The sequence below is a fragment of the Diaphorina citri genome, unplaced genomic scaffold (assembly GCF_000475195.1).
Source record: "Diaphorina citri unplaced genomic scaffold, Diaci psyllid genome assembly version 1.1 scaffold217, whole genome shotgun sequence".
In the NCBI taxonomy this organism is placed as follows: Eukaryota; Metazoa; Arthropoda; class Insecta; order Hemiptera; family Psyllidae; genus Diaphorina; species Diaphorina citri.
The window spans coordinates 152,237-164,350 of record NW_007377654.1 but is presented as its reverse complement, the minus strand read 5'-3'; the positions used below and the strand labels follow the sequence as shown (position 1 = coordinate 164,350).

Genomic DNA, 12,114 nt, shown 5'->3' with positions numbered 1-12,114 from the left:
TTGCTTTGACCGGGTTCTTGTTTGTGTTGAGGATTTGTAAATTGTTATTCAGGTATTCTTTAGTTGGTACTTAACCTGTGGGTCAAATGCAGTCGTGATTCAGAATGTACAATTGGAATCTTGTTGAAATGATTGTCAAGTTGTTTTCGAATCCAGAATCTCCCTCTGTGCATTTTACATGCTAATAATCTTTGTTAGAGTATCCGATAAACGAGCATTATTGGTATCATTTTTAAGTAGAGATGGTAGGTAGATAAAGTACCTACCATTCCCTATACCTACTGTTGATATGGAGCTTCACAAAAAGATACCTAATCTTCCATAATACCCTGAATATCAACGTACAAGTTTTCCTAAACCAAACCCAAGTCATAGAAATTTGACAGCTATGAAATCCCGGGGCATATTACTCGTTTATCGGACACCTCAAATATGTTTACTCGTTTATAATCGAATCACACGCACCCAATATAAATACTATTAACATATTCAACAGACACACAAATATTATCCATACTAACATAGGTAATTATTAATTATGAGGCTACAACCAAAGATCTTGTCTGCGTTTATACCTACTGTTTATCCTAAGGGCACTACCGTCCACACGGTCCCTATATTTCATGCACCTTCCCCATAACGGTACTTACAAAACAAGAGAGCCTATCGAGCATTTTTGTCTGCAGTCAAATATCAACTTGGGACCATGGTGCATTTTGAGTCCCACACTCGATGCTGTGTTGAAAGCCCAGAAGAGGTTATTTGGTAAAAGAGTTCATTCTGTTTCAAATCTTTCTTCTGGATTTATGCCAGAGTTTAACATGAGCCTCTGAACTTTTCACTCAGGTCGAGCGTTTCTCAAGGGTCCATTTCTCTTCTTTTCTTGGTGAACTGATTCATTCACATCAAAAGTTAGATTATGGGTCCGTATGAATCTTTGAGGGTTGCTTTTGGTGTCAAAAAAGCTCCCAATCGTAATTACAAACACAAACCTAGCAGTTCCATTTTTAATAGTATTTTTCAACTAAAGGAGATACAATAGCAGCTCCAAAAGATACCACTAAAAGGCCATTAATAGAGGGATTAATTTGTTATAAAATGCGAATGTATCACTTACCGACAGACCCCCAGTCTGGATGGGCCAAGTTGTTGAACCATCCATCGTATCGTTGTTTCTCCGTTAAGCTGTAGGACTTTTCTGAAACTGTAAACACAAAATAGGTAAAACAATGTTAGGATAAAATATTGGATAGTTACCTATATTACCTATCCTATCTAGAAAAGTAGAGTAAAAGGAACATCTACATATTTTGTTCTTATTGATCTTGGGCATATTTCGAAAACATTCAGGGACTCAGCGAAACCCAACTATTTTGCCAGGTAAACAGGCAAATTGAAATTGAAATAATATGTCTATGCCTTTATGCCTAATCAATTTCGTATGCCTTATTTGTAGGTTTGCCTATCTCTGTCTCACTATAGCTAGACATTACTTTATCTCCTAAAAACTTCCATAAATAGAACGTCTCACAACTCTTATACCAGGGGGTTATTCCAAAAGGCTACTTCAGAACTATCTACTAACTCGTGATTTGCACAAATTACCAACGTACCTACGTACGAAGTTCCAAACTGAAACTTCATGGAGTGACCCCCCACTAAAAGCGCCAATAAAACTTGAACAAATGCTTTTAACAGCTCCCCATAAAAGGCTTTGTAGTTGTAACAAAATGTTGCCATTTTAAAAGAGCATCAACTACTGATCTTAATGTTCGTCATTAAAAACTTTACATGACTCGTATATTCATCCTTCAGCGATTTGTGTTTAAAATATCATAAAACAGTCTCTACCAACGTGTTCCACGTATTGGTTAGATCCAGTATCCAGTAGCCAAGAAGTCAAGTAAGGGAAGGTAGTTAGATATCATTTTACATTTACGTAGGATCTCTCGGAGATCAGAAATCTATCAATCATGTCGTTTACCAATGGACCGAAATTCAAAAATAGGAAAGTTATTTTGGTAACTCGTCAAATCGAGGTGTGGTGCATATTTCTTACACCAAATAGCTGTTGGCGGAGCTATATAAATATTGTTACTTTTTTTTATAGGTATGTACTCGTACTTGAGACGTGTAATTTAGGGAACTGTGCAGCTATGGTTAGAATCAAGCAGGAACAAAGTAATCAAATCAGACTGTCAAAGGTCATTATTTGTAACTTTATATCAAAGAATCAGATAGTCAGAGAATTGAGGAGGTTGAGACTAAAAGAGGTAAATGCCGATCGTAAATGAAATTGGGAAAATGGCAAAGTGAAAGAAGAAATCAAAGAATCAAACAAATATAACCACTTTCTTTGCAGCCAGATGAATACTAATTTTTATTTATTTATATTTATTAGAGTGTGCCAACAACATACCAGATGAATACTAATTTATTTGATAGAGTAGGTACCTACTTATTATTATTACACCTCATTTTCCATTTGCTGAAGAGGAAGAGCATGCACTTGACAAAGAAAGCGTGGGTCAGATAAGATTGGCAGCCTTCGGAAATGAAACCAACGATCAAAACAGTTTCAACCTAATAACAAGGTCATAAAGACCACCACACCAATTTATCCATTACTTTTCCTCATAGGTATTTGCTTCCGAAAAAAAGGGGGAAACAGATCTAGTCCGAATCAAATTCAAAACAATCAGCTTTTTATTTCCACATATTTCCTTCTTATAAAATTTTAAAGTGTTATAAAGTTTGAAACTCTAAACCTAATAATTAATAATATGTATGTAGTCCTACATACCTATCTAATATACCTGGTTTAAGTGTTATTCAGAGATTATGATCATGAGGATTCTTTTCCACCTTTACTGGCACTTTGGCATGTCAGCTTCTAGAGTTTTGCTTCTGAATTTGGTTCTGGTTGAGAAGTCACAATAGGCAATGTGTCATCCAAATGGAACTTCTTGGTCTTGTGTAAATTGATTAATGATGGAACGGAGACCTACCTAGGCCAGATTTCCTGATGAATGGATTCGCATTCATCAAAATCTAGAATCGTAGGTCCTTCTAGTTACTATTATCTACTACTGTAGGTCCTTCTGATTTAAGTTCGTAAATAGTTTGTAAAGGAAAAGAAGAAAACAAAGATTTTTCAACCTTCAACTTCACTCTATCTAGGCTTCTTCTTATTATTTCTTTTATGTCGTCTTTTTCCTTCTTCTGTGTATTCTTCTGCTTCTTTTGTGTCTTCTTTTTCTTCTTCTACCTCATCCTTCTTCTCTTTATCTTCTTGACTCTTCTTCTTTTCCTGTATAATCCGTGTTTGGCAATGTTGCGATCCCATATTTCAAGCCATTTCTTCCTTCACAGCTAGAATCCTGTTTAAATCGACTGACAGCCGACTTGAAGCTGTTGGCATCTTCAGCATAGGTAATCCTAAGAAACTTCGTCCCACCCACATTGCTGTACGAGAATACAATTACCTATACATACTACGAGATTTGCTTTTATCAGCAGAACTTGACAAATTGAACTTTAAAGCTTTAAACACTTTGTATTTCTACAAAACACTTTGCAATCTTTGCATCCTTTCCACTTTCGATAATTTCACGATCTAAGATTGAATTTCTCATCAAATTTTCAAGGATATCGTCTTCAGAAGTAACCCTTTAGAGAATAATTCAACTCTTCTTTTTGAAGCTTTGCTAAAACCAGAACCAGATTCATTTTCATAAATTCCATCTCACGTTCTGACGCCACTTCAAAGTTGTGACTCATCCTGTGCTTATCTCATGCATCACGTACTCCATTTTCAAAATTCTTCAGCAAACTCTCGACTTATAAGGCCCGACTTACATTGTGGCGTTTCACTGTTTGTTGCCTTTTCTTGTTTCACGATTCAAGTACCTCTGAGTAGATCAGCTTGTAACCTGCCTTCATCAATTAGGCATTGTCTGGGTTAAACCTCACGATGTCAGGTCACCACAACCTTCGTATGGAACATTACAAGAGACATAAGACATGTGTGAACCAGATTCATTTTCATAAATTCCATCTCACGTTCTGACGCCACTTCAAAGTTGTGACTCATCCTGTGCTTATCTCATGCATCACGTACTCCATTTTCAAAATTCTTCAGCAAACTCTCGACTTATAAGGCCCGACTTACATTGTGGCGTTTCACTGTTTGTTGCCTTTTCTTGTTTTACTCTGAGTAGATCAGCTTGTAACCTACCTTCATCAATTAGACATTGTCTGGGTTAAACCTCACGATGTCAGGTCACCACAACCTTCGTATGGAACATTACAACTGTTCCAGAGACATAAGACATGTGTGAATAGACAGAGCATTCAGACTTGATGTATGCCTACTAGTTTCATAAATTCAACTTAATATAGACATAATGTTGATGGAGTTAGAACCAGTTGATATACTATGTGTTGTAGTCGTGACATAGGAGTTTTCTGAAGTTTCATATTCAGCCCATTGTAATCTTGCCCATGGCATAAGTTAGTGACATTGTCAAATTTAGATAATAATTAAAGATTTTCACGCAAGAACGGCCCAGCTAACCCTGCAGACCTTTTTAGGTAAAAAGGCTTGAGGTAATAATTCGTTAAATTTTACGACTTGACATGGACTCAAAGAACTAACCTTCAGGTCCGAAGTCCACCGAGCTAACCACTACACCACTAAGGTTAGCTCTAAGCTGCAAAAGAGAACTTTTATGAATAAGAAAAGAAATTCCGAATGGATTATCGGTTTGTTGGTAGTTTAGCAGATATTAATACCTACATACATGTTTAGTCGTTCAGTCCAGGTCAGTTATATAACCAAGAATCAATGCCTCAATTTGTTTTTTCAAGGTTGCTCACAAAAAGTTGAAGGTTATTAATAGACCTAATACTTTGCAGCTTTGCTGCTAAAGTCAAAATAACTAACCTTAAATTTCGATCGGATTTAATAAAAATTAACGATTAAATGGACCATGGCAACCTGACATCGCATCATGAGGTTTGCCCAGACAATGCCTACAGCCTATTTGATGATACAAACTGATCAACTCATTGGTATCTTTAACTCACTAACATTGAAAAATTCTTCAATGCACCAATAATTTTTATAATAGGTACGTACACCCTTTTAGAGCAAATACCTAATAATTACAGGGAATAGATACCTGTTTAATTAAGCTAATAGAATAGTTCATTATGAGCGATTCACCTCTAAAGAATGAGCAAGCTCATAAAGTCTGAGGGACCTGTTGGATTTCTTGGAAAGACCATATCTTTTCAATGAAACATTCCAAAGAACCATCAATTCAACAGTAATAGTCATAATAGTCAAGAGTTCGAAATCGCCGCGGGTAACGTTACGTAATGTGTGCATAATCCTTTGTTGATGATTTTCCATACCACTGTGGGGTTGGTAATGAGGGACTTGGAAAAGAGTTCTAGGTCATTCAAGAATAAATTGACCACAGAAAACTACCTCAGACTCTGATTTCCTTCATTTCCAGAGAGTAACAAAGACTGATCTAATAATTGGACTTGGATCAACTGAGGGTCAACTAATTACGAGCAAACTCGTTTTAACTGATGGGATTTTTTCCCTATATTTTGATTGAAGTGTTGATATTTGTTGAAATATTGGGTTTTGAAACTGTTGAAACAGTGAAGGAGCAACTCTCTACTTGGTGGAAAAAGCTACCATTCTCTACAGCTACACTGTTGATATGGGGCTTCACAAAGTTACCGAGCTATGGATAACGTAGGTATATTGGTGTTATTTTATGATCTATGTAGCTAAATAATTTCTTTCTAGATACCTAGGTAGGACAGGTAGAGCTATCTTTGGATAGATCATAGGAGATTTCAATAGATGCTTAAACCTTAATTTTACGATCCTTCCAGTTCATGATTCAGTAATAAAATGATCATCCCGCATGTCATCACGAGTAGTTCTACTCTCAATAGTTTTACGTTATAAATTAACAATGCACAATATTGGCCTAGGATGGTCTGAACATTTCTCATTACGACGATATCTGCAACAGTTATATTTATCAACATACATAAATCTTCAAAGAGACCTTCATCAATATGGTTGATAGTAAAAAGTTTCTCAGTAGGGTATTCACAAAGTTTTGTCGTCCGGTAAAGTTCATACTTCATAGTCACATTGTCAGTTAAGCATCTCGAACTTCTGAAGGAAGACCTGGTGTGGAATATCGAATATCAAGCGTGTCCTTTGGAGACAAACATGCGTATAGCCAGAGAACAAGTTACCAACTTTGTCGGGTTACTGGTTGCTAGTAGAAAGCCAAGAACCAAGATGCGGGTGTACAATCTCATGTTGTAATGTTTGTGCACCTCTGAGAATACTTGGAGACTATGCCCGAGCAGTGTCCGAGAAGTATCAGAAGTTTGCAAATGCAAACGCTCCAACATAAGGTAAACCTGGCTATAAGATCTGTTATACGAGGAGCTATGGTCAATCATGGACTAGAACCAGATCAAAGTCTTGTCTTTAATTAAGGACACTTCTGATGCAACAGGTTTCTGTAGGATATGATTACCAAGTAGCTTTTCCTTCTAGGTGTGTTTACGTAATGAGTAAACCCTGGGAAACCGGGTAGTCCATGTTCATCATTAACTGTCACATTGGTATTTTCTTTCCTTGCTGCCAAGTCATGAATGAAAGGTGCACTGTACGTTGCAGTTACGTCAGCTACTTCTTGAACATTGTACAACGTGTTGAAGATGTCTATGAACATCTTGTTGTATTCCACAACGCTATCTGCAGTAGTATTTGGGTCACGTACAGCGTTTTAAACTTTTACTATTTTATTTATCGATAGTACGTACTGTTTTAGATGGAATAGATGGTAGTCATAAACTCTTAGTTGCAGTTACGTCAGCTACTTCTTGAACATTGTACAACGTGTTGAAGATGTCTATGAACATCTTGTTGTATTCCACAACGCTATCTGTAGTAGTATTTGGGTCACGTACAGCGTTTTAAACTTTTACTATTTTATTTATCGATAGTACGTACTGTTTTAGATGGATTTAGAGGTAGTCATAAACTCTTGGAGAATCATAGAGATAACTTGGAGAACATGATATGTTCTGTTGTTATGCTTGTATAGTTTCAAAGTTAGTGGATTTTGTACATATTGCCCAATTACCAAAGTATTTTCAAGTAAGGCTATGCTCTTTACTTGGTCAGCTACTTCGTAGGCAAAGTCATACTTGGCTGGTGCGTCAGGGTAGGCGGGTTTGTAGGCTGGGGGAGGAGCGTGGTATTGTGGGGCACACTGGATAGCGGCCACCAGGGCGAGAACGATAGCGATCTGAAAAAAAGATAGTCCGGATAGAAACAGATGGTACGAGTACATACCACATGTGTTTAGGGAATAGGTATTAACGGATTGCCAAGCGAACGATCTACGAGTAAATATTGGACGAGCTACCAAGAAATTGAACTTTAACACGACAAACCGTCAGACCTACATCTACCAGACAGTCTGAAAGTGTGTGGCGGAAACAGTTTGAGACCGCGGTCTGTCAGACAGTCTGAGCGTGAGAAAACCTATGGCGAAACCTAATAACTTGGAGAACATGATATGTTCTGTTGTTATGCTTGTATAGTTTCAAAGTTAGTGGATTTTGTACATATTGCCCAATTACCAAAGATTTTTTAAGTAAGGCTATGCTCTTTACTTCAATCTCTCCGATATAGAGGTCACTCGTTTATGAATGTGGTTATTCCCATGAAATTGTGTTCACTTGTGTGTTCTTTGCTTTTGGTGGTTAGAACATGTCTAAGTTGTCTAACATCTTTCGCATGATCCCGTGAGCATGCTCTTGTAGGACAAGTCTAATTTTTAAATGTTTCTAAGCACTTTTGTTGATCCTTTGAACAATCAATACTGTTTGGCATAAGTGTAAACTATAAACACCTATTCTAGATCACCTACTTCCCAGCAAAATGATATTTACTTCTATATTTTCTTGTTCCACTTAGCAATCCATTACCGAGGAGGTCATTGCATATGGGTTTGTGTTTGGTTGAGTAGAAACCTATTATTCATTATGATGAATAGGTACCTACAAAACACCCGACCAAGTAATAACACATAGGTAGTACGTACGGTGAGTATCTACCACAACTACAAACCCTACTTTCTAAAAGCTAGTAATGCAAGTACTTCACACCAACTATCTATCTTCACAGAGTATGAATGAATGTGGAGGTCTGCAATAACTTGTAAGAGTGTTATTAACTTCTAAGCATGCTTGAAGACTATGCTCGGACATTCTCCAAGCATTCTCAGAGCTTAACAAAACATTTTATCATGAGATTGTAGAGCTGTGGAGTAAATCTAGATAGGCTTTGCCATTATAACTCGGGTTATTCGGGAAGTAAAGTATGCCCATTATGAGAGATCTTCACAAAGTCAACGCTTCTACCAAAATCAAAGGGATTAATATTTGAACCTAATCTTACAAAATAATGGTCTTCATCTTACTTAAATATTTAATGTCGCTCTTGTTTATGTTACTGCGGGGATGCAAACTACTGATCAATCAGTAATAGGCTAATAGGTAAGGAAATAACCAATGATCATCGCATCGGTAAGAAAATTGATGTTGGAAAATACACAACTGGGATCATCACTTTTATTTATAGCTTCTGATGCCGGTGTTGAAGCATTGCTTCACGAGTAGGTTCATGACTGTCAATGCACCCACTTCACAGACAAGCATCTACTCTGGTTCTTGCGCCCAAGTCTGTGAGTGGCATTCAGTTTCACAACCTCTCTTGGCAAATTCCAGAAAATTCCGAAGTTTAAAAGTTTGAATCCAAAAACCAAGATTGTTTTGACATCACTAAATGTAGTAAGATTATGAGTAGTGCCAATTTAAAACGACTTAACGATTTTGCAAAATTTCACCATCTGATAACTTGTTATCGAAAAGAACTCAAAAATATTCGGTGACAAAATGATATTTACTTCTATATTTTCTTGTTCCACTTAGCAATCCATTACCGAGGAGGTCATTGCATATGGGTTTGTGTTTGGTTGAGTAGAAACCTATTATTCATTATGATGAATAGGTACCTACAAAACACCCGACCAAGTAATAACACATAGGTAGTACGTACGGTCGTACGGTTAGTATCTACCACAACTACATACTCTACTTTCTAAAAGCTAGTAATGCAAGTACTTCACATATCTATCTCTATATTCTCTATTGAGTATGAATTAATACTATATACTATATAGGGTCTACAATCTATCTTGTAAGAGTATTATTAACTTCTAAGCATGCTTGTAGACCATGCTCGGACATTCTCCAAGCATTCTCAGAGCTTAACAAAACATTTCATCATGAGATTGTAGAGCTGGGAGTAAATCTAGATAGGCTTTGCCATTATAACTCGGGTTATTCGGGAAGTAAAGTATGCCCCTTATGAGAGATCTTCACAAAGTCAACGCTTCTACCAAAATCAAAGGGATTAGTATTTGAACCTAATCTTACAAAATAATGGTCTTCATCTTACTTAAATATTTAATGTTGCTATTGTTTATGTCACTGCAGGGATGCAAACTACTGATCAATCAGTAATAGGCTAATAGGTAAGGAAATAACCAATGATCATCGCATCGGTAAGAAAATTGATGTTGGAAAATACACAACTGGGATCATCACTTTTATTTATATCTTCTGATGCCGGTATTGAAGCATTGCTTCACGAGTAGGTTCATGACTGTCAATGCACCCACTTCTCAGACATCCACTCTGGTTCTTGCCCAAGTCTGTGAGTGGCATTCAGTTTCACAACCTCTCTTGGCAAATTCCAGAAAATTCCGAAGTTTAAAAGTTTGAATCCAAAAACTAAGATTGTTTTGACATCACTAAAATAATGTAGTAAGATTATGAGTAGTGCCAATTTAAAACGACTTAAGGAGTTTGCAAAATTTCACCATCGGATAACTTGTTATCGAAAAGAACTCAAAAATATTCGGTGCTTTCTTTCGAAATTTTGCCCCAAACATCTTGTACGTCAAATTTGTCGAAGCAATTAAAGAGTTTGCAATAAAAATCTTTAAAAATTCAGTTCACCATTCAGCCTACATGTGGCAACTTACCAGTTGTGTCGAAAGAATTGTTGATAATAAAAAACACCAAACTCGCGCCAAACAGCTGTTTGGTACTCGATCATTTTCAAAATTCTTCAGCAAACTCTCGACTTATAAGGCCCGACTTACATTGTGGCGTTTCACTGTTTGTTGCCTTTTCTTGTTTTACTCTGAGTAGATCAGCTTGTAACCTACCTTCATCAATTAGACATTGTCTGGGTTAAACCTCACGATGTCAGGTCACCACAACCTTCGTATGGAACATTACAACTGTTCCAGAGACATAAGACATGTGTGAATAGACAGAGCATTCAGACTTGATGTATGCCTACTAGTTTCATAAATTCAACTTAATATAGACATAATGTTGATGGAGTTAGAACCAGTTGATATACTATGTGTTGTAGTCGTGACATAGGAGTTTTCTGAAGTTTCATATTCAGCCCATTGTAATCTTGCCCATGGCATAAGTTAGTGACATTGTCAAATTTAGATAATAATTAAAGATTTTCACGCAAGAACGGCCCAGCTAACCCTGCAGACCTTTTTAGGTAAAACGGCTTTAGGTAATAATTCGTTAAATTTTATGGCTCGACATGGACTCAAAGAACTAACCTTCAGGTCCGAAGTCCACCGAGCTAACCACTATACACCTCTAAGGTTAGCTCTAAGCTACAAAAGAGAACTTTTATGAACAAGAGAAGAAATTCCGAAAAGGTTATCGGTTTGTTGGTAGTTTAGCAGATATTAATACTTACATACATGTTTAGTCGTTCAGTCCAGGTCAGTTATATAACCAAGAATCAATGCCTCAATTTGTTCTTTCAAGGTTGCTCACAAAAAATGGAAGGTCATTAATAGACCTAATACTTTGCAGCTTTGCTGCTAAATTCAAAATAACTAATCTAAAATTCCGGTCGAATTTAATAACGATTAAATGGACCATGGCAACCTGACATCGCATCATGAGTTTTGCCCAGACAATATCTACAGCCTATTTGATGATACAAACTGATCAACTCATTGGTATCTTTAATTCACTAACATTGAAAAATTCTTCAATGCACCAACAATTTTCATAATAGGTATACCCTTTTAGAGCAAATACCTAATAGTTACAGGGAATAGATACCTATTTAATTAAGCTAATAGAACAGTTCATCATGAGCGATTCACCTCTAAAGAATGAGCAAACTCATAAAGTCTGAGGCACCTGTTAGATTTCTTGGAAAGACCATATCTTTTCAATGAAACATTCCAAAGAACCATTCGGTACTCGATACGGTCGCCATGACAGCGCGTAACCAACTGGAGTCAAGAATCAAGTCTCGAGTCTGCCAGAGAGAAAGTCACTCATGGCGATTACAGTAAGCTGTAGTGTAGATAGTGAAAGTGAAGACCCAAAGACCTTGTGAGGCATCCTCAGTAGATGAGTAGTATGAACTTATGAGGTGTATGAATGATGGTCGAATCTAATTGGCCGATGCAGTGGGGATGCCACCCATCCGCAAGCGTTACTGATGGTATCTTTGAGTAAACGACGAAAAGTTCGGGTAGTGACGTCACAAGATTGTTTCCTCAAAATTGCCAGTTTTTCGCCCATTGGTTTTTAACTTTAGTTTTATACATACGAAGGTATTTTTATATTTATGTAGATAGGTAGGTAGGTATTTATTTATCTCTAAATGTGTTTACGAGTATTTTAAACTTAAAGACTTTTTCCTTGCTCCTTCTAGTTGGATGAAAGGAATTTCTGCCTGCCTTGGCCAGAATAAATTTTTAGGCTTTTATGACACACCTTTTTGCTGGGATTTCAAGCAGCTCCTCACTTGTCCTCTCTAGGCTGAGTGCACCCCGAAGTAACCAGCACGAAGACAGATAACCAAGGACTACGGGGCCAGACGAGCCTAAATAGGCAGTCAAAATCTCCAATATGTTAGGACAAAATTCCATTCCT

The 12,114-nt window shown here is 37.0% G+C and overlaps 1 protein-coding gene across 1 annotated transcript; it reads right to left on the bottom strand.

The window, feature by feature from the left end:
- Window positions 1–1,077: 1,077 nt before the first annotated feature.
- LOC113466129 (dual oxidase-like) lies at window positions 1,078–11,484 on the bottom strand. The gene is made up of 3 exons (XM_026821267.1): window positions 11,439–11,484; window positions 10,167–10,237; window positions 1,078–1,204 (listed from the first exon to the last, which is right to left on the bottom strand). Exons 1-3 carry the CDS (start codon window positions 11,447–11,449, stop codon window positions 1,110–1,112), a joined length of 177 nt encoding a protein of 58 aa, XP_026677068.1. The 5' UTR covers window positions 11,450–11,484; the 3' UTR covers window positions 1,078–1,109.
- Window positions 11,485–12,114: the final 630 nt, after the last annotated feature.